This window comes from Rhinoraja longicauda, chromosome 14 (genome assembly GCF_053455715.1).
Source record: "Rhinoraja longicauda isolate Sanriku21f chromosome 14, sRhiLon1.1, whole genome shotgun sequence".
Classification (NCBI taxonomy): domain Eukaryota; kingdom Metazoa; phylum Chordata; class Chondrichthyes; order Rajiformes; family Arhynchobatidae; genus Rhinoraja; species Rhinoraja longicauda.
In genome coordinates, this window is record NC_135966.1 from 9,291,926 (window position 1) to 9,314,814 (window position 22,889).

The 22,889-nt window shown below is 42.0% G+C and overlaps 1 protein-coding gene across 1 annotated transcript; it reads right to left on the minus strand.

Annotated features, from left to right (window-relative positions):
- Positions 1-692: 692 nt before the first annotated feature.
- LOC144600032 (serine/threonine-protein phosphatase 2A catalytic subunit alpha isoform) lies at positions 693-22,176 on the minus strand. The gene is made up of 7 exons (XM_078411373.1): positions 21,768-22,176; positions 7,209-7,418; positions 5,806-5,979; positions 5,375-5,464; positions 5,115-5,276; positions 4,205-4,323; positions 693-3,375 (listed from the first exon to the last, which is right to left on the minus strand). Exons 1-7 carry the CDS (start codon positions 21,867-21,869, stop codon positions 3,303-3,305), a joined length of 930 nt encoding a protein of 309 aa, XP_078267499.1. The 5' UTR covers positions 21,870-22,176; the 3' UTR covers positions 693-3,302.
- Positions 22,177-22,889: the final 713 nt, after the last annotated feature.

Here is a 22,889-nt window from a genome sequence, read left to right on the forward strand (position 1 = left end):
TGTTGCAATTAGTCTGGTTTGGTGAGTATTCTGCAAGAACCAAACAGAATTGGTGCAAGTTCACTCGCCATTCCTGTAGAATCTAAAGTTGATTTAATTCTAACTTAAAGCAAATCAGCGTAGTCAGTCATCATACTCCAAAGTGAAATGGATCCTTTAGGGATATCTCCCAATCAAAGTAGCCAACTTCCTTACAGCTGAACATGTCGCAGGCAACAAGTACATGTGCAACTGTTTGTAAACTAATTCAGGATTTTATTCGGATGGCATCTGTGTTGTGACTTCATTGATCCTGGCGTTGAATTTTATAGTTCACAATTTTCATCCTTTAAATACTTTAGGAATTTGGTAGTATAGGAGGCAATCTGATCAATTTGCTCTCTTCAAATATTCTTGGAAAATAAGCCAGATCCCTCATTTGACCTGTACACGTTCATACACTACAATACCAGTGTAATCTCTTCGTGTCAGGTCGCTGAACCTCATAATAAAATGCGGCAACTAGCCAGCCACTAATTAGTACGGGTGCCAGGGGTTATGGGGAGGGCAGGAGAATGGGGTTGGGAGGGATAGGCCAGCCATGATGGAATGGCTGAGTAGCCTTGATGGGCCAAATGGCCTAATTCAGCTCCCATCATTTATGAACCAAATTAGAATGAACACACAAGAACGTTAGTCTATTTTTATTGATTCACCAAATTTCAGATATATAGTCCCACAAAAAATGAAAACTGTAAATTATCACTATCAAATGCTGTAAAAGGGATGGCCACTATATTGAAAAGCAACTTAGACTTGCTATTCTGATAAAGATGATAAAAAATTTCATAATATACAACTCCAAGTGAAATGGTATTTATTACAAATGCATTTTTATAGCCGAGATTACATGGAGATTATCGATTTTAACACACACTTTATAACTGGAATGTATCTCTCGTGGAGTTGCGCAAGCTTCCAGAACCGAAGTTCATAGGTAGATCATTCGGTTAGAAGAACTGAAGAACCTACCAATAAAATGGACTGATCAAAGATGAGGGTGGTTTCAGTTTACGTTCAACCAGTGACAGTAACTAAACCAGCCAGGTCCAGAGTTGCACATGAAAGCTAAAGTTAACAATGTTCATAATCCTAGGATACAATGCACAGAGTTCTATAAGATCATCACTTCCCTTGTCCACCCTGGGACCAATACTTTCTGTCCAGCGTTTGCCCTCAAAATGTTCTGGCTCTGCACATCGCAAATGATCTTGTTTCCAATATAGTTTGGATCCCAAACACTGCTCCCCACAAAGAGCAAGTGCGGATATCCATTTCTTGGATTGACAGAATGTTCAAGCTGTTCCCTCATCTGCAGTGCGATCATGTGGATAAACTTTACCATGGCGAAAGTGAGGTTAAAGTCAACACACTGGTCTGGTACAATTTTTGTGGCTTCAGAACACTTCAGAATATAGAACATTTCAGATGTTCTGTTGCCATTATAGCAAATAAAAAAGGACATGAATTTTGAAGAACACCAAGACAGCGAATATTTCAATGTGAATTCTTCTCAACTATCAGTGGCAATGTCAGCAATCCCATTATCCGATCACACAATTCTCTCGAAAATATTAATTTTCCTCCTCCTTGCTATTCTTAAGTTTAATTGATGAAACACAGAATCCTCGCTTGATCACTTCCTCATACATTAATGTAGAACTAAACTAGTTTATCAGAAGTGACTCCAGATATCTGTAAACGAGGACTTTGTGTGGATCGCCTAATTTCAACTTTTCAATGTTGAAAGCTTCTGCTTCTGTTAGTGAAACAGAACAAATTAGGAAACTGATTCTGAGCGACTTCATGAAGCAGTCAGGATGGGAGCTGAACAAACATGCCATTTTGCTACTTTCAAATTGGGACCAGCTAAACACATTAAACTCTTCATTAAACCTAATCATTAAACCTACTTTCTTCTCCTTACGTTGTCTAGTTCTCCCTTATATTTGTTGGCCAGAATTCACACACACAAGCACCCCATGTCCAGAGAATAACTAAGGCGCACCTTGAAGCAAATATTACCGCATCTATTTATAAAATCGCAAGACAGTACCAAACCAATATGACACCTCATTGGTCCCAACAATTGGATTTTCAAGCAGAGCCAGCAGGGGTCCAGAAAACGTAAGCCCAGAGCACAGCTACAAAAACGAAGACAAATATTTTAATTTGGGCGAGATTATGCTTTTTTTTATAGGATGGCGTAGGACTTGGGTAAATTGAAATAAGTGGATATTGTCACCTTGAAAGAAAAGACAATGATTTTAATAAATTACTGCCAGGAAAAACTGACGGATTGGTTTTAGAAAACATAAGGAACTATATAATACTGACTACGGTCTTGGTGCTTCAAAACTAATCACAACACATGCAAGAGCAATTACAGTAGTCAATGAGCAATGAATTCATGTTACTTTTTGCTAGATATTTCTATGCCAGGTTAGCATTTTCCCCCAATTCTAATCACATTTCATCAGGATATTTAAGAAATCAAATTAGCCATTAGGCTCCTCTCAAATGCAAAAACATATCCCGTAAGAGTATTTTCAGTCTTTATTATTTTAACCTGGAGCCTTTGATACACAAACTCAAATGTTAGTGTAAGCATTTTACATAAAGGCATCATTAAGTTTTCCATCCTGATACAATTAAAATCGGAAATATTTCAATTCCTAGTTCATAATGTTATGGAAAACAACATCACAGACGCCTGCCATGATTCTTTAAAAGGAAAGTTTTGTTCCATACAACTTATTTGAATTGGACATTGTGAAAAATACATGGGAAACAGTAGACAAATTAAATTAAACATTATTCCCTGAAACAAGATTTCAGTACTCACACAAATAGAGGCCGTGGAAATTTTAAAATGTTCCTTTAAGCTCCACTGATTGTTTACTGCTATTATTTATCTACAAGTCATGCTTGATATGCTATAGCTAAATGAATTATCACGAGGTGCAGGTTTTAATGTTTACATCTTTATCTCTGAAAAAGCAAAAGTAACTACAAACTAGGCTCAAACCACGGTTCTCGACCCATAATTTTCACACATTAGCATGCATTGATGAACAGGTGCTCAAGTAGAACAATGTGATGTTTGCAGACTGAGGTTTGCATTTATTATGGCACGTCATTTGGTCCGTGAAGACAGAAAGTTTCCGAATGTTTGAGATTCTTGCTAGTAATTTGGAGTTACTGTTGCTCTTCCAATTCTGTCAGGCCACCTTTTAATTCATGGCAATACTGTACATAAGATGTTACAGGAAATAATCTGGGGTGCGACGTGTAACATGTGGTTCACCTCTGCGAGGAGCTGGATCAAACTGCAGGCTGTGGGAGGAAAACAAGAGTTTTATCATTCCAGTACATTGCCTGTGAGCATATGTTAAATCGACTGCCACGTACATCTAACACAAAGATAATAAAGTACCAGTTAACTGGCCAGAAAAGACAATAAGCTGGAGGGACATTCTATTTTTAAAGTCAGTAAACAAGCCATCTTAGAAATGCAATTCTCGTATCACTTTCCACCCATACAATTGCACACACATTTAAAGCAATCCACACTTAAAACCATTCATATGGTTAAACGTCACTAATACAAATTGAGAAAATCTAATTTATAAATGGAAGCTCGGGGCTATAAAGAAATGGAAAAGTTAAGAATGGCCGAGAAAGAAAATGTTTTTAACAAAAATGGACAGCAGGTGTGATTCTGAGGGGCCTTTTCTTTACTAAGAGTAAATAATAAAATGTTCCAACAGTAGGTGAAGGATCAGGAAAACAGATTCACAACTTATAGCTCCACATAACATATCTGGACTTTTGCTACTGTGCATGCCATTTAACAAAAATTACAGCAGCAAAATTCAAGGTAACACTGAAGCAGTGCTGGGGTAACTAAGGATAGCTCATTGGAAGACATTCCTGCATTTCAATTAACAATTATATTAAAAAAATCACTGATGCACTTTGTGTTTAGCTGGTCCCAATTTGAAAGTAGCAAAATGGCATGTTTGTTCAGCTCCCATCCTGGGCTTAGAATACCTCACCTACAATATGCAATTATGTCACAACGTACCAATTAGCAGAAACATTTACAACAAAAAGCATTTTTTCTAATTACAAGAGTTTTTATACGGCAATATGCATCACTTACAAAGAATATTTAAGAGTGTCATCAAGTTCCATTATTGCAGCTTGATTACCACAACGATAACAGTAGTTTGGAGCACTGAAAATTGTTACTACGTTGCGATCATGGCACCAATTGTAACCCTATAAACAAAAAATGAAATTAGATTCTGATTTTAAAAACTAATTATTACACTAGAATGCTTACTAAACAACAATCCAAGAACTGCGCCTACACCAGGAGATCCCAGGCAGTGGCTTTCGGAAAGGTTCAAAGAACTAAAACAATAGTTTCCAACTAAAAAAAGTTCCTCAAGAATAGCAAGGGCCCAAGGTAACTGTGACGGTGTAATGAATAATTATGCATCATGTCCTTTTACAGGCAATTTACTTTTGCTGGATAGGGATGGACTAAACAAATGCTGGAATGGTCGTGATCTAAAGACAGTTCTTCACTCAGAAAGTAAAGCACCTCAAAACTGTGCTGTCAGCAGACAGCTCCCACACATGATGATGAATGATAGGGAAGCTGTATTTGCTTTCCAGTTTGTGATTTCCACTTATGTTCCCATTCCTTTTGAGATTTACTTCGTACAGAAGCATAGGCATCTCTTCCCCCCCACACGTCCACCATTACCAAAATGCTACAGCAACCTGCAACTCTGACATTAAATCTTAAAGAATGAATACCAACAAACTTACTAAGTATTAGTTTTTAAATAAATATATTCAAACTAGTTAATAGAACTAACATTACTCCAGTCATTCAAAATTGCTTCTCTTTTATAGTATGCAATTTTACATTCCTAGCTATTTTGGAAACTTGCGTATGGTTAACGATAAAGTCAAATTGGATTTCAAATCATGAGCACGATCTGCTAATACAAGAATAATTATTAGGAGTCTTCAAGGGAGTACACTCAGTAGAATTTTACCTCCATAACCAGCTGGTGTGCTCGGGAGACCAACGTAAGGCCATTTGCATGGTTAAAAGTCTCAGAAATATCCTGACCAAAGGTGTAACCAGCACCCCTGGGAGATATACCCCAACCTCCACGGTCATCTGGATCTGACCATAGTAGGTCACACATTGGTCCCTAAAAGCATAAGAGGAAAACAAACCCATCAGAACCAAATATTTCACTGATATTATTGATATTACTGAGCAACACTGATGGCAATTCTGAAAGCATACCTCGTGTGGAACCTCCTGAAGGCGATCAAGCGCTCGGATGTGATCCAGTGTATCTATGGAAGGAGAAAGGCCTCCATGGAGACAGAAGATCTAAAGGAGATAAAGAAACAGCAAGGAAAATTAAAGTACAAGTCACCTTGAAAGTTTATTTCAAGCTTTCAAAACTTAGCACATTAGGATTGTTACTAAATAAGCATACACATTCAAATATGATGGCAACTAATATTTGTCCTTCGCAAACAGAGACACGGTTGGATCCCATGCATTATTGCACGCTATCTTTTGTAAACAGAAAACACTGACATTCTCAATCATTGTTCTTTCACATGCGGTTATTGTTACTCACTAAAATCACTCAGCATTTATGTTTAACCTATAAATTACCATTCAACAAAGAGCTCAGGGTTACATCATTTAAAAAAAACACTCACCTGACCATCTACCAAGGCAGTGAGCGGAAGATAATCAAAGAGATCTGTGAAATATTTCCACACATTGGCATTTCCATATTTTCTTAAACATTCATCATAAAAGCCATACACTTGTGTGATTTGTCTGCTTTCATGATTCCCTCGAAGTATTGTGATACGTTCACGATAACGTACCTGAAACAGAATTATTTTTATAATAGCAAGCAGACAATGCCTCCTTCTCTTCAAAAAGAGTTTAATTTGTGCAGTTTATATAAGCCAAATCATTGCACTGATTATTTATAATTATAATTTTTGCACTGATTATTTATAATTATAATTTTAACCATTAAATGATTGATTCCCTAAAAGACCAATAGCCACTAAAATTCCTAACTCCCAACAAACCAGAGTTGTACATTATACTAAAATAACCAATTGGTACCACACTTTATCATCTGCACCTCTATTTATCATATCATATACATACAGCCGGAAACAGGCCTTTTCGGCCCTCCAAGTCCGTGCCGCCCAGTGATCCCCGTACATTAATACTATCCTACACCCACTAGGGACAATTTTTACATTTACCCAGCCAATTAACCTACATACCTGTACGTCTTTGGAGTGTGGGAGGAAACCGAAGATCTCGGAGTAAACCCACGCAGGTCACGGGGAGAACGTACAAACTCCTTACAGTGCAGCACCCGTAGTCAGGATCGAACCTGAGTCTCCGGCGCTGCATTCGCTGTAAAGCAGCAACTCTACCGCTGCGCTACCGTGCCGCCCGTGATATATCTCCAGGCAGAGAGCAGAAGGCAGTTTTTGTTTTAATGACAGTCTACCACTTGGAAACATAATTGACACGGCATTTAACCTTGTTTAAAACATTCTAGCTAATGGATTAAGTAGACAATCTTATTTTCTGGAACAGTTGGTATTGCAATGAATCCCATTTTATCCAGCTTTTCAGGGAGATCCTAGGCAAATAACTCTCTCCCTCCCTCTTTCCTGGTAGGCAATGAGAGATATAAGAACCGTGAAGAGACATCCCCTTGTCAGGCCATCTTTTGACCCAATGCAGTAAAACGTTGCTGGACAGCCAAATTAAACACATGTATTGTACTGGAGTATTCATTTGTAGGGACTGAATAGCTCATTGCTGGAATGTAGACTGCATATACTATCCTCTCCACTTTACTGAAATTAGAACACCAGAATTTTACTTCATAATTTCAAAGAAAGGAAATAGTGCTCTCTAAATGCTGCAAAATGAAAAAAATCACACTGCAAATTGGATGACATTTTTTAAAAGTGACACATTTTACAATAAAAGTAAAAAGTGCAGATTTTACAATAAAAGTAAATTTCAGAATTTTCCAGAAAATTTCAACATTTAATATTTTGTAAATAAAAATGAATACCTTAAGAGCTACCAGGAGTGCGACTGTTTCCACTGAATAATAACCTCGATCAACGTAATCTCCCATAAAAAGATAATTTGTGTCGGGCGATTTGCCTCCAATTCTAAAAAGTTCCATGAGGTCATGAAATTGCCCATGGACATCGCCACAGACTGTTACAGGACATCGCACCTCCTGCACATTTGATTCCTTTGACAAGATTTCTTTAGCCTAAACAAAAACAAAAATGAAGAAATTAGCTCAATGGCTATTGCTGTTGAGAGACAGGACAATGTAGACACCAATTTTAAAACAATCAGCACCGAGAAATAAACAAAATGGTAAGAACAAATATTAATTTAAATATCTGGAGCTACTTTTTATTTTGTTTTTATTCCCCAAGTTCTATTGTCAATGGCAAGAAACAAAGTATCAAATCTGTATCACTAGAAGAAATGCAAATATAATATTCATCAAGATATTTGACTGAGTTTAATCAAATATGCATAAATCTACCTTAACATAATCCACAGAAATAAATTGAATAGATATTAGCTGGAAGGAAAAAAAATCAGCTGATGGTCTGCATTACTATTAATTGCCAATTGGTAAGGGAGTAACTGAGACATACCGCTACATCACTGACTTAAACAGTAATGCCTGTTGCAACTAAAAATAAATACGTTTTTCAATAGGCAGGAATATTAGCAGCAGTTGCGGAAGCCATGGGAGAGGCCAGTAAAGCAAGCATTTCAAGAAGGGGACTCTCAACTCTGTTAATAGAGAGTTCCAGTGTGGAAAAGCAAAATACGACAGATGTTCAAATCTGAAACAGAAGCATAAAAAATCATCTTTGAGAGAAAAACTGCTAATGGTTTGGATCAACCCCTTTGTTGAGAACTCTTTCTAAGTGAATTTAATGTACACAAGATTATAAGGATAATTCTACAATACTCAGATCAGCCAACTGTTATCCAACCTGAATATTTCCAGCATTTTTTATTTTAGTCAAAACTAAAATACATAATTCTCCCTCACACGTATTTGCACTTGGCTGGGATAACAGAATTCAAAATCATGAATATTAAACTTCAATGCTAGTTAAAATTAATAATAAAATCCCAATAGGCATCTTTAATTTTCGTAATGAAATTACTTAAAGGATAGGTGCTTTGATTTCCGAGTAAAATTAATTTGTCAGCTTTTAGTCCCCGAACTTCATGCACACTTTTAAAAATCAACGGTGACATCTTATACTAGAAAATTAGTCCTGGGAAATCCTGCTCTTTCTTGGTTTATGCAAAATAATGAGATACCTTTTTCTCAATGGGTCAGGCAGCATCTATGGAGGCCCTGTGCTACCCTGGTCTCATTGATCCTCACCCCTTTCACATACATTCCTGCCTCCAGCTTCAAATCTGCAACTCAACAATCCTTGTCTTTTCATCTCCGGCCTTTGTCCAACCATCTGCATATCAACTCCCCCCCCCCCCCCCCCCCCCACCCCACCCCCACGCACACACATTGTCCAACCATTACTTGCTAGGCTTCAAGCTGCCCCACCTCACTTCCAGCTTTCTTCATGCACCTCTCCCCATCACAATCAGTCTGAGGGGTCACGATCCAAAACAGCACCTGTCCATGTTCTCCAGAGATGCTGTCTGACTCACTTAACTACTCCAGCACCTGTTCAGAGAATCTACACCCTCTCAATACAATTTGACCGTAACAGCCACACACCTCTGAATGATTCACATTTTTGATCAGGGGAAAGAATTCCTTATTACATTTGGCCCTCTGGAATGTCACTTTTCAACTTTGAGCTTATTTTCAGAAATCGTGAATAATATATTTCCAAAACACCCATGATAATGCCAAATAGCTACAATGTGAAAGATATCTGATGAAAGAAAGGTTGTGGCTGTAGAATGTATCTAATTTTTAAAACACTGTTTTAAGGCTGTGCGGAAGCATTACATTTCATTATCGATGTCTACTCCAATAAGAGTTTACTGCCTGGATATGAGAACGGGTTCATAATTATCCAGATTTCATCATGAACCTTCTTTGTCATGGACAGTGTGGCACAGCAGAGGCAGGTTGGAAGACAACTTTAGTCTTGCAAATTTTGCATGTGCAGCCTTTTAAAGAGGTGTTGGTGCAATGATGCACTCGCTTGACACTGAAGTTTTGCTGAGAATGGTTCTGCTGCCCATAATTAGTTGCTATTATAGCTTGCATGCCAAACGCAAAGCAAACATGAGATGGTGACAAACTTCCAAAGTGAATTTGAGGAGGGCCTTATTCTTAAACAGTCTTTTGGGAACTAAGTTCCTCAATGATGACATCAAAGACTTGAACGAGATTCAACAAAGGCCAGTGATGGAGCTTTCACCGACCGGCCTCATGAAGCAGGCCTTTCCAAGATAACACCACACAATCAACACAACAGCCCCCAACTGCAAACTGTCCAGTTTATGGGCTGCTCCAAAGCACACAGCAATTAGAATCTGTGAAGAGATTCTTGGATTCTGTAACTGGAACATTCAATTACTCCAGAGATCAAAGAGTAAACTAACTGCAAAATAAGGCATTTCATTGGATATCATGCAAACAAAAGCTTTTTATTGCTCCTTGGTACATGTGACAATAATTCATCAATACAAGACAGTCAAGTATTGGACAGAGGGGAATGGATTTTATAGGCACCTGAAGGTAGAGGTACAGTGGCAGACCTGGCTGAAAGAGACAGTGGATGGAGAGACTGTAACAGGCCACCTGAGGCTACTCACCAAAACCCAAAATGAAAAAGCCATCAACCCTGATCCTACCCAACTGAGAAATTAACTTATCATCAGGGATAGATAGGTAGTTATCCCACAATGAAAGGAACATTAAGACCTCCTTAACCAGACTTTGCTTGGTGAGCACCATCTCACAGTTATGCTGTAATTATAATCATTTTCATGAAAGTAAACAATGACTCCAAGCAAAAAATAGAGCAGCACCAGGCTCCAATTATAATGACGTAGGTAGGTTTTGACAATATTGAACTGTGCAAGATGAAATGTATTTATTTTCTCAGAAGACAAAAACCTAAATTAATCCAATAACTCAGGCAGCACTAATCCAGATATAAAGAGTGCTTCTGGTGAATGACCCAAAATGTTGACTCCATTTTACTACGTTCACTGTTGTTGCCTAACCTATTTTTTTTTTTTTTTTAATCGGCTTAATGTCTAGTTTGTTTTTCAAATTTATCTCACAATTTGGCATAGAAGATTCCAAAAACGTTGAAACTAATTTTCTTTGCAGTCAAATACAAGAAACAACAATGCTTTAACCTCTATTGACCTAAACAAGAAAATCTTGCGATTAAATCCATTTAATCCACAACTGTGCAAATACCTGTCATTTAAATAATCTATTGTTTATATCCTAAAATGAACCCATATCTTCAAAACTAATTCCAGCAATGTAATGGTATTCTTTTTTAGTTCACAAACCTAGTCACAGCCTCAACGTATCGATTAGGACAAAAGACACGTCAGTTAGAACGCTGTTTTGGAAAACTTCAAATGGTCTAGAAAAATAGAAATCATAAGATAGAGTGCATAACTAAATGTATTTACCCATTTCTACTTTTATGATTAATTCTTGGATCAGACATAAAATGAAATGCATCTGTTCCATAAGCAAAAGCTTAAAGAGCAAGACATTTTATCACTGCCACTCAATTTTGATTGGTCCCTATCAAATCATATGCTCATCCAAAGCAGTTCATACGCATGCAGCTTCTAAATTTATTACAACCCCACAGTACTGAATCTGTATTATGGTCATTTGATATCAATGCATTCCAACATTTAACTCCATTTGTTCTGTCATTAATGTGAGATGAATGGGGAACACACAAACAGGTCTAAATCAAGCCTCTCAGGCTACCACAAAGCAATTTGCATTTGATGAATAACCTCTTATCCAATTTCACATAGATGAAAACAGCCACACCCAACCCCACCCAAGGGATTGCCTTCTTTTACCCAGAAAATGCTACATCCAAACCTTCTACTGAACTATTAAGCCTTAACATCAGAATAAAAAATACAGCTTTAAACCCATAATCCACTAATTTATCCAAACTAACGATATAAAGCCTATAAAATAATATCCCTATTTCATTCTGAAACAATTGGCAGATTTTTGGGGGGGATATGTAGTACTTTAACTTAAAACTGCCAAAAGCATATAACATCGGCTTAATATTATCCATAAAAGACGCTCCCTGGCTCTACTTTCTTATTCACCCTTCTGTTCATCAGTTAATAACCAATTTAATTCTGGGGATATTAGAAATGACAAATTTGTGACAAAGAATGAAGAATCATTAAATACTCATTCTTTAAACATGCAAAATACACTGCCTTAAAGGTTTCAAAATCTGATCAGAGAAATCATTTCCAAAATCAAATAACCCCCCGAAAAATTGCCAAATGAAGGTTTAGTTTCCTTTTAAACAATGAGCTCGATTGAAATCTTAAGTTTTCAATTAACATTTTGTTGATAGTTAACAAATTAGTGTTCCAATTTCAAAAACACAAACTTATATATAGAGCAGGCTGAAATGTTTGAACCTTACACAATTTCTGGATGTTTGTACGTGAAAACTTCCAAAGACATTCATAATGACTTGGCCTAACCTTAAAAGCTCAGCTGACATTTAATTCCTCCTCCCCCTCATATATTTTAAAGTCTTTCTTTTCTTTCTTGCCCAAACTATTTTCTAAATATTGGCCACTTCTGCAATAACGTTCTACACAATAACATTATCCATAACAGTTGATTAAATAGTCACCTGAATGATCAAATTGTATCTATTAAGATTAGTTTCAAGTGACAGTCTACACATCACATGATGGTCTCCCTTCATGAGGAGAGGTTTTCTGCGTTGTATCATAAAAATGCAAATATAGCTCAATTTATTTTTGCCAAAGCATTAGTTTTTTTGTTTTAATGCAATAGTCACATTGGTTGAACATTCATACTAATACAACAAACCTTTCTGAAAGACCCTATTAATGGATTCTAATTAGTCTAACATATTCAGTTCTGTTGGCTATCGAACTCTATACACTTTGCTCAATACAGATCAAATATTCTGTGCAATTTTTTCATTCCTCAACAATCACAATATTTCCAAAAAAGTGGGGTATTCTTTAGTGTAAAGACTCTCAGCCCATCTTAGTTTGTCCAAAATCTTAGTTTATATATACTAGCACCCTATATCCAAATAAAATTCCTACTTCACCACCCAAAGGATTTCTTAGGTGTTGCTTTGATTCATCTTTCATGTTTTTCCCCTTTCAATTCAGTCATCAGCTGCATTACAATTTTCTCCATAACACTGTTAAATATCAAGCCGATCTGTTGATCTACAACACCATCAGGCTGAGAAAAGATAACAAAGACTAGTATTTATAGTGCATTTAATTATCTTCAATGTCCTAAAGTGATTTATTGCAAAAATACTTCTGAGATGTAGTCACTGTTGTGATACAGGACACAGCAAATTATCTGGATGGCTCAGTGAATATCATGCTGTGACTTTAGCCATGTTTAGCACTTGGGCTGCAAAATCATTAAATAATGAAGAAGTTACATAATGCAGAAAACCACAAATTGCATAGGTTTGCAGTGTCACATTGCAGCTGTGTTACAGAATCTTGAGACTAAATTTGAGGCACATCACCATTTCGATAAACTGAACAATAATGCAAGTTCATACATTATCCTCATTCTTGCACACAGATTGACACTGTATCCATGGAAATAATCAGGAACTGAAAAATACTACACAACTAAGCATTAGTCAACTTAACTATACCATAACGTGGACAAAATTATGAGAGGAATAGATCAGTTAGACGCACAGACTCTTACTCAGAGTTAGGGAATTGAGAACCAGAGGACATAGTTAAGGTGAAGGGGGGAAAGATTTCATAAAAACCGGAGGGGCAACTTTTTCACACAAAGGGTATTGGGTGTAGACAACAGACAATAAACAATAGGTGCAGGAGGAGGCCATTCGGCCCTTCGAGCCAGCACCGCCATTCAATGTGATCATGGCTGATCATTCTCAATCAGTACCCCGTTCCTGCCTTCTCCCCATACCCCCTGACTCCGCTAACCTTAAGAGCTCTATCTCTGGCTCTCTCTTGAATGCATTCAGAGAATTTGCCTCCACTGCCTTCTGAGGCAGAGAATTCCACAGATTCACAACTCTCTGACTGAAAAAGTTTTTCCTCATCTCCGTTCTAAATGGCCTACCCCTTATTCTTAAACTGTGGCCCCTTGTTCTGGACTCCCCCAACATTGGGAACATGGGCAGGGGTTCCACTGGGTCTCCCCCTTCCCCCTCCAGCCAGTTGACCTCCAGTACTCCCCACATCGGTCCTCATGCCCCCCTCCGCCCAGCTAACCCACCACCCCCCCCACCATACATCCCCTCCACCTGCCCCCCTGCCTCCATCCGACCCCAACCCCCACCATTGCCGGGTGTTCACCATCCCCCCCCCTTTCAGACACCGAACGGTCGGTCCTCAGCAGAGGCCTTACCTTTGTTCCCCTCCGCCCCCACATCAACGAGTTCCGCGTCCGCCATGACGTGGAGCTCTTCTTCCGCCGCCTCCGCCTCCGAGCCTTTTACCATGGTAAGGAGTCCCGACCCCCCACTGATGACCCCTTCTCCCGTCTCCAACGGACCCCCTCCACTTTTACCCCCCAGTATGGCCTACTACCCTCACTAGAACTTTTTTATCTCAAACTGCCGGCGTGACATCAGCCGCCTCAAATTTTCCACTCCCCTGACTAACTCCAACCTCTCCCCTCCTGAACTTGCAGCCCTCCACTCACTCCGCAACAACCCGGACTTAATAATTAAACCCGCTGACAAGGGAGGGGCTGTGGTAGTCTGGCGTGCTGACCTCTACCGCACCGAGGTCAGACGACAACTATCAGACACCTCTTCCTACCTATCCCTGGACCATGACCCCACCGATAAACACCAGACCTTCATCAGCAGCACCATCACCGACCTCATCACCTCCGGCGATCTAACCCTCAGTGCCTCCAATCTCATAGTTCCCCAGCCCTGCACGGCCCGATTCTACCTCCTACCCAAAATCCACAAACACAACTGTCCCGGCAGATCCATTGTCTCTGCCTGCTCATGCCCCACCGAACTTATCTCTACCTACCTCGACTCCATCCTATCCCCCCTGGTTAAATTCCTCCCCACCTACGTCCAATACACCTCACACGCTCTCCATCTCCTGGATAACTTCCGGTTCCCAGGCCCCCACTCCCTCATTTTCACCATGGATGTCCAGTCACTCTACACCTCCATCCCCCACAAGGATGGTCTCGAAGCCCTCCGTTTCTTCCTCGACCGTAGAACCAGCCAATCCCCATCGACCAACACTCTCCTCCGCCTAGCAGAGCTGGTTCTTACCTTCAACAACTTCTCCTTTGACTCCTCCCACTTCCTCCAAACCAGAGGCGTAGCTATGGGCACTCGCATGGGCCCTAGCTACGCCTGCCTCTTTGTCGGGTACGTCGAACAATCCCTGTTCCAGACGTACACTGGCCCCATCCCCGAACTCTACCTCCGCTACATCGACGACTGCATTGGTGTTACCTCTTGCACCCATGCAGAACTCACTGACTTCATACACTTCACCTCCAATTTCCATCCTGCCCTTAAATATACCTGGACTATCTCTGACATCTCCCTCCCGTTTCTGGACCTCACCATCTCCATCACAGGAGAAAAACTAGTGACGGACATTTACTACAAGCCCACCGACTCGCACAACTATCTGGACTACACTTCTTCCCACCCGGTCCCCTGCAAAAAGTCTATCCCCTACTCCCAATTCCTCCGTCTACGCCGCATCTGCGCCCGGGATGAGGTGTTTCAGACTAGGGCTTCTGAGATGTCCTCGTTCTTCAGAAAACGGGGCTTCCCCTCCTCCATTATAGATGAGGCTCTCACTAGGGTCTCTTCTACATCCCGCAGCTCCGCTCTTGCTCCCCCTCCCCCCACTCGCAACAAGGACAGGATCCCCCTCGTTCTCACCTTCCACCCCACCAGCCAGCAGATCCAACATATCATCCACCAACATTTCCGTCACCTACAACAGGACCCCACCACTGGCCATATCTTCCCATCCCCTCCCCTCTCTGCGTTCCGCAGAGACCGTTCCCTCCGCAACTCCCTGGTCCACTCGTCCCTTCCTACCCAAACCACCCCAACCCCGGGCACTTTCCCTTGCAACCGCACGAGATGCAACACCCTTTACCTCCCCCCTCAACTCCATCAAAGGACCCAAACAGTCTTTCCAGGTGAGACAGAGGTTCACCTGCACCTCCTCCAACCTCATCGATTGCATCCGCTGCTCTAGATGTCAACTTATTTATATCGGCGAAACCAAGCGCAGGCTCGGCGATCGCTTCGCTGAACACCTGCGCTCGGTCCGCATTAACGCAACTGATCTCCCGGTGGCCCAGCACTTTAACTCCCCCTCCCATTCCCAGTCTGACCTCTCTGTCATGGGCCTCCTCCAGTGCCATAGTGAGGCCCGCCGGAAATTGGAGGAGCAGCACCTCATATTTCGCCTGGGCAGTTTGCGGCCCGGTGGTATGAACGTCGACTTCTCCAACTTCAGATAGCTCCTCTGTTCCTCCTTCCCCTCCTCCTTCCCAGATCTCCCTCTATCTTCCTGTCTCCACCTATATCCTTCCTTTGTCCCACCCCCGACATCAGTCTGAAGAAGGGTCTCGACCCGAAACGTCACCCATTCCTTCTCTCCCGAGATGCTGCCTGACCTGCTGAGTTACTCCAGCATTTTGTGATAAATAAAATCGGGAACATGTTTCCTGCCTCTAATGTGTCCAACCCCTTAATAATCTTATACCTTTCGATAAAATCTCCTCTCATCCTAAATTCCAGTGTATACAAGCTCAGTCGCTCCAGTCTTTCAACATATGACAGTCCCGCCATTCCGGGAATTAACCTAGTAAACCTACGCTGCACGCCCTCAATAGCAAGAATATCCTTCCTCAAATTTGGAGACGAAAACTGCACACAGTACTCCAGGTGCGGTCTCACTAGGGCCCTGCACAACTGCAGAAGGACCTCTTTGCTCCTATACTCAACACCTCTTGTTATGAAGGCCAACATTCCAATGGCTTTCTTCACTGCCTGCTATACCTGCATGCTTCCTTTCAGTGACTGATGCACTAGGACCCCCGGATCTCATTGTACGCCCCCTTTTCCTAACTTGACACAATTCAGATAATACATTGCCTTCCTATCCTCACCACCAAAGTGGATAACCTCACACTTATCCACATTAAACTGCATCTGCCATGCATCCGCCCACTCACACAACCTGTCCAAGTCACCCTGCTATGGAACGAGTTGCTAGGGCGGGTACTTTTGCAACATTTAAGAAACATTTAGATATGGATAGGACAGGTTTAAAGGGACATGGGCCAATCGCAGACAGTTAGGACTGGTGTATAGGGGACATGGTGGTCTGTGTGGGCAAGTTGGGTCGAAGGGCCTGTTACCACGCTGTATGACTCCATGAGTCATTACTATAATGAATCCATCATTAAGAATACTCACAACTTCAAAGCTCATTGTCAGTCTTGGGCTTAAACCACAATAACACCAAACATATAACTATTTTAGTGATAGTGATAAATTAATGTTTTGTGGCCAGATGTAATTGCGCTCCAAATGGGAAAAATAAATTCTGAAAGTAATTCCAGGCTAAATACCTCAAACATTAAATGTTTAAACATTCCTTGAAGATTATCAAATATCCCAAGTAGCCCAGATTTAAATATTACATAAACACTGGCAAAATACATGCACAGTGCCATCCATAATGTTTGGGACAAAGACACATCATTTATTTATTTGCCGCTGTACTCCACAATTTGAGATTTGTAGTTGAAAGAATCACGTGGTTAATGTGCACAATGTCAGATTTTATTAAAGGGTATTTTTATACATCTTGGTTTCACCATGTAGAAATTACAGCAGTGCTTATACATAGTTCCCCCCCATTTCAGGGCACCATGTTTGGGACACATGGTTTCATAGGTGTTTGTAATTGCTCAGGTGTGTTTAATTGCCTCCTTAATGCAGGTATAAGAGAGCTCTCAGCGGCTAGTTTTTCCTCCAGTCTTTCCATCACCTTTGGAAACTTTTATTGTTGTTATCAACATGAGGACCAAAGTTGTGCCAATGAAAGTCAAATAAGCCATTATGAGACTGAGAAACAAGAATAAAACTGTTAGAGGCATCAGTCAAACCTTAGGCTTACCAAAATCAACTGTTTGGAACATCATTAAGAAGAAAGAGAGCACTGGTGAGCTTACAAATTGCAAAGGGACTGGCAGGCCAAGGAAGACCTCCACAGCTGATGACAGAAGAATTCTCTCTATAATGAAGAAAAATCCCCAAACACCTGTCCGACAGATCAGAAACACTCTTCAAGAGTCAGGTGTGGATTTGTCAATGACCAATGTCTGCAGAAGACTTCATGACCAGAAATACAGAGGCAACACTGCAAGATGCAAACCACTGGTTAGCCGCAAAAATAGGATGGCCAGGTTACAGTTTGCCAAGAAGTACTTAAAAGAGCAACCACAGTTCTGGAAAAAACTCTTGTGGACAGATGAGACAAAGATTAACTTATATCAGAATGATGGGAAGAGCAAAGTATGAAGGAGAGAAGGAACTGCCCAAGATCCAAAGCATGCCGCCTCATCTGTGAAACACGGTGGTGGGGGTGTTATGGTCTGGGCATGTATGGCTGCTGAAGGTACTGACTCACTTATCTTCATTGATGATACAACTGCTGATGGTAGTAGCATAAAGAATTCTGATGTGTATAGACACATCCTATCTGCACAAGTTCAAACAAATGCCTCAAAACACATTGGCCGGCAGTTCATTCTACAGCAAGACAATGATCCCAAACATACTGCTAAAGCAAAGGAGTTTTTCAAAGCTAAAAACTGGTCAATTCTTGAGTGGCCAAGTCAATCACTCGATCTGAACCCAATTGAGCATGCTTTTTTTTTGCTGAAGAGAAAACAGAAGGGGACTAGCCCCCAAAGCAAGCATAAGCTAAAGATGGATGCAATACAGGCCTGGCAGAACATCACCAGAGAAGACACCCAGCAACTGGTATGTCCATGAATCACAAACTTCAAGCAGTCATTGCATGCAAAGGATTATGCAAAGGATTATGCAACAAAATGCTAAACAAGACTACTTTCATTTACATGACATTGCTGTGTCCCAAACATTATGGTGCCTGAAATGGAGGGACTATGTATAAACACTGCTGTAATTTCTACATGGTGAAACCAAAATGCATAAAAATGGCCTTTATTAAAATCTGCCAATGTGCGCTTTAACCACATGTGATTTTTTTTTTTCTATTACAAATCTCAAATTGTGGAGTACAGAGGCAAATAAATAAATGATGGGTCTTTGTCCCAAATATTATGGACAGCACTGTACATAGACAATCTATACATTCAAGTCTCATTATAAGACGTGATCAAATTATAGAATGTTAGAAACACTCAAGTTAGACAGCAATGTAGAAAGAATTATCAATATTTCAGGTCAATGTCCTGTGTTTTCCTTTCACAGATGCTGCCGGATCTGCTGATTATTCCGAATATGTTCCACTTTAAATTTCAAACATGCAGAGCTTTGTTTTTGCATTGACATACAGACCATTTAAGTGACTTAAAACCTTCAAAACCAAAGTTTGCATTCCAGGGCTAAATTCAAAAGTTGAGAAATTAAGATTATCAGAAATATATAATTTTTCATATCAAATGACCCATTTCCAAGCATTGGACATCCTGAAAGAAAGGTGTCAATTAAAATACATGACAACTACAGCTAAAATGTTGCAAGACAAAATAACTCGTCATTTAAGCAGAACTGGAGACAGAACAATGCACTTAAAGGGCAAATGCGCATTTCAATCTTCGATGACGTCAATTGAGTTTTAAAAACACACCCTCTAGTAAAGCAAACAATTATGTAATTCTAAAAAGATATTCTTAAGTGAATTGCAAATATCCAAAAAATGTGACATGAACAAAAGAACATAATCAGAATAATTATAACTATAGTATAGAAGTCAGCCTTCAGCTCATTGATTTCACACCAGCATTATGAGAGTAAAACTAGTCCCGTTCCCCTTTCTTTCCTTTCATAGTTATCTCACTCCCATTTGGAACTGACATTTATTGCTGTTCCACCACTACCCTTTACAGCACATTCCATACGTTAACCAGTGGGAAAATACTTTGAATGATTGAAAGATATTACATGGAAACAGGCCTTTCAGCCCACCCAGTGCAAGCCGACCACCTGTTCACGTTAATCTTACGTTATACCACTTCCCCACCCACTCCCTACATATAGGGGCATTGACAAAAGCCAATTAACTTACCAAACTTGGGGCGTGGAATGAAACCAGAGCGCCCCGAGGAAGCTCTGACGATCACAGGAAGAACATGCAAACTCCACACAGGCAGCAGCAGAGGTCAAGATCAAACCCAGGCTTTGGCACCATGAGGCAGCAGCTCTCCCAGCTGCGCCACTGTGCTGCCCTTGCAACTCTCTGCAATCTGTCATTCTCCATCCCCTAATTTCTGGAAAAATCACTGGGAATAATTCATCCACAACTACTTTGTCGATACCTTCCTCCATCAGATCTGCCTATACTTTTCCTCCATCCGATCTGCTCGTGAACACACAGCTTCTCAACACATTCGTTCTCTCCAGAGATGCTGCCTGTACCGGCTGAGTTACTCCAGCATTTTGTGTGTACCTTCGGTTTAAAACAAATTCTGCAGTTCCTGCCTACATAAATTCCCTCAATTTGGTTGATATCTTGTACACACTAAAGCCTTAAATCTTCCCTTAAGGATATGATAGACCACCAGTAGCTGAACCAGTACTTTATCTAGGTTTATTATAATTCCCTTTTACTTGTACTGTATACAGTACAGCTGTTTTTTACCCTGCAAACAAAAATCATTTGTTTTCAATCTTCCTTGATAGTTTTGATCTGGTCTGTGTGCACATAGCCACATCTAGCTTATTTTGCCTCCAACCAAAATATAACATTTACATTTCTGAACATTATGTTTCAACTTCCACTTATCTATACATTCCTTCAGCCAGTCAGCATCTCCTTAAATTATTTTGATATCCCTGCTATGAAAAATAGATTCCGAATGGTTAACCTCTATAATTTTTAGATACCTCTAACAGGGCACCTCTACAAGGAAAGCAACATCAGTATTAAAAACAAATATTAAACACAGACCCAAATTAGCACCACAATTAACTACAGGGCATGCAAGAGAGGGGGGGGGGGGTAAGAGGGAAGGGGGGTGGAGAGGGAAGTGGGGGAAGGGAAGGGGGAGCGAAGGGCGGGAAGGGGAGTGGGAGGGAGGGAAGGAATGGAAAGAGGGGAGGGGAAGGGGGGGAGAGGGAAGGGGAAGAGGGTGGGGGAAGAGGGAGGGGGAGAGGGAGGGGGAAGGGGAGAGGGAAGGGGAGGGGGAAGGGGAGGGGGAAGGGGGGAGAGGGAGGGAAAGGGGGAGAGGGAGGGAAAGGGGGAGAGGGAGGGAAAGGGGGGGAGGGAGGGAAAGGGGGGGAGGGAGGGAAAGGGGGGGAGGGAGGGGGAAGGGGGGAGAGGGGAGAGGGAGGGGGAAGAGGGAGGGGAAGGGGGAGGGGGAAGAGAAGGGGGAAGAGGGAAGAGGGGGGGAGGGGGAAGGGGAAGAGGAGGGGAGAGGGGGAAGAGGAGGGGAGAGGGGGAAGAGGAGGGGAGAGGGGGAAGAGGAAGAGGGGAGGGGGGGAGGTGAGGGAAGGCAGGAAGGGGAGGAGGGGAGAATGACTGTGAGCTGTGTTTGCAGTTGCTGTGTGAGGCGGCGGGCTCGGGCCGGAAGGCGCCATTTTAGGTGCACCCACACCCACACACACTTTGAAAGGCTTTTAATTTTGCACCGCGCTCAGACGCCGGGTGAACAAAACCCCCGACGCTGTGAGTGAAATGCAGCCCATCCTTCGATATGCAACGATGGATCGGGTGGGGGGGGGTTAAATATCTTGTCGGGGGTGGGTTGAATTGTAATAAAAGGCGCTCTCTGCCGCTGTGCTGGGCCGCGCCGGCAGCTTCTCCTTCCTCTCTCTCTCCCTCCTTCTCCTTCTTTCTCCTTCTCCCTCCTTCTCCTTCCCCTTCCCTCCTTCTCCTTCCCCTTCCCTCCTTCTCCTTCCCTCCTTCTCCTTCCCCTTCTCTCCTTCCCCTTCCCTCCTTCTCCCCTCCCTCCCCTCTCTCTCCTTCCTCCCTCTCTCTCCTTCCTCCCTCTCTCTCCCTCCTCCCTCTCTCTCCTCCCTCCCTCTCCTTCCCCCTCTCCCACCCCCCACTCTCTCTCCCTCTCTCTCTCTCTCCCCCAGAGCCGCCTCACCTTCTCGCACAGCGTCTTGACTTGGCTCTCGGTCAGCTGCTTGCAGTCGTTCAGCTGCTCGATCCACTGGTCCAGGTCCTTGGTGAACACCTTCTCCTCCATCGCTCAACAACAACGACGACGACGACGACGCTGGCCGCCGGCTCGCAGCGGGGCCGCCGACCGACCGACCGATCACTCGCTCCCTCCCTCACACAGACTGAACCGACCCGCTTCCCTTTCTTCTTCTTCCCCCCTCCCCGCCGCCCCCTCCCTCCTTCCTTCACAAAACCCTTCAACAAATATTTAGTTTCTCTGTATTGAAAGGGGAGTGGAGGGAGAGGAGGCGGCAGCAGCAGCAGCAGCAGCAGCGAAAACGCCGGGAAGTGGCAGCGTCGACGCCCGATCCCTCTCCGGCCGAGAAAATGGCCGCCCCGACCCGACCCGCCCCGCCCCGCCCGCAGTGGCGCCAGCGCGCAGGCGCGGCTGCAAGCCGGACCGGGGAGGGACAACCGTGCTCTGACTGCACTCCTAGAGACACAGCAGTGGATTATCTTTGGTGGACACCTCAAAACAAAGAGACACAAAGAGACTCACACGCACACACACAGAAACATATACACACACACACACAGAAACACACACACACACACACACACACACACACAGAAACATACATACACACACACACACACACACACAGAAACATACACACACACACACACACAGAAACATACACACACACACACACACAGAAACATATACACACACACACACACACAGAAACATATACACACACACACACACACACACACACAGAAACATATACACACACACACACACACACACACACACAGAAACATATACACACACACACACAGAAACATATACACACACACACACACACACAGAAACATACACACACACACACACAGAAACATACACACACACAGAAACATACATACACACACACACAGAAACACACACACACACACACACACACACAGAAACATACATACACACACACAAAAACATACATACACACACACACACAGAAACATATACACATACATACACACACACACACAAACACACACAAAGAAAATAGATGCAGGAGGAGGCCATTAAGCCCTTCGAGCTAGC

Coding starts and splice junctions, on each gene's coding strand:
- LOC144600032 (XM_078411373.1), bottom strand. CDS start 21,869: ATGGAGGAGAAGGTGTTCACCAAGGACCTGGACCAGTGGATCGAGCAG. Junction 4,324..5,114: donor CACACCAGCTGGTTATGGAG/GTAAAATTCTAC, acceptor TTTTGTTTATAG/GGTTACAATTGGTGCCATGA. Junction 3,376..4,204: donor GACACTCTTAAATATTCTTT/GTAAGTGATGCA, acceptor TTCCTCCCACAG/CCTGCAGTTTGATCCAGCTC.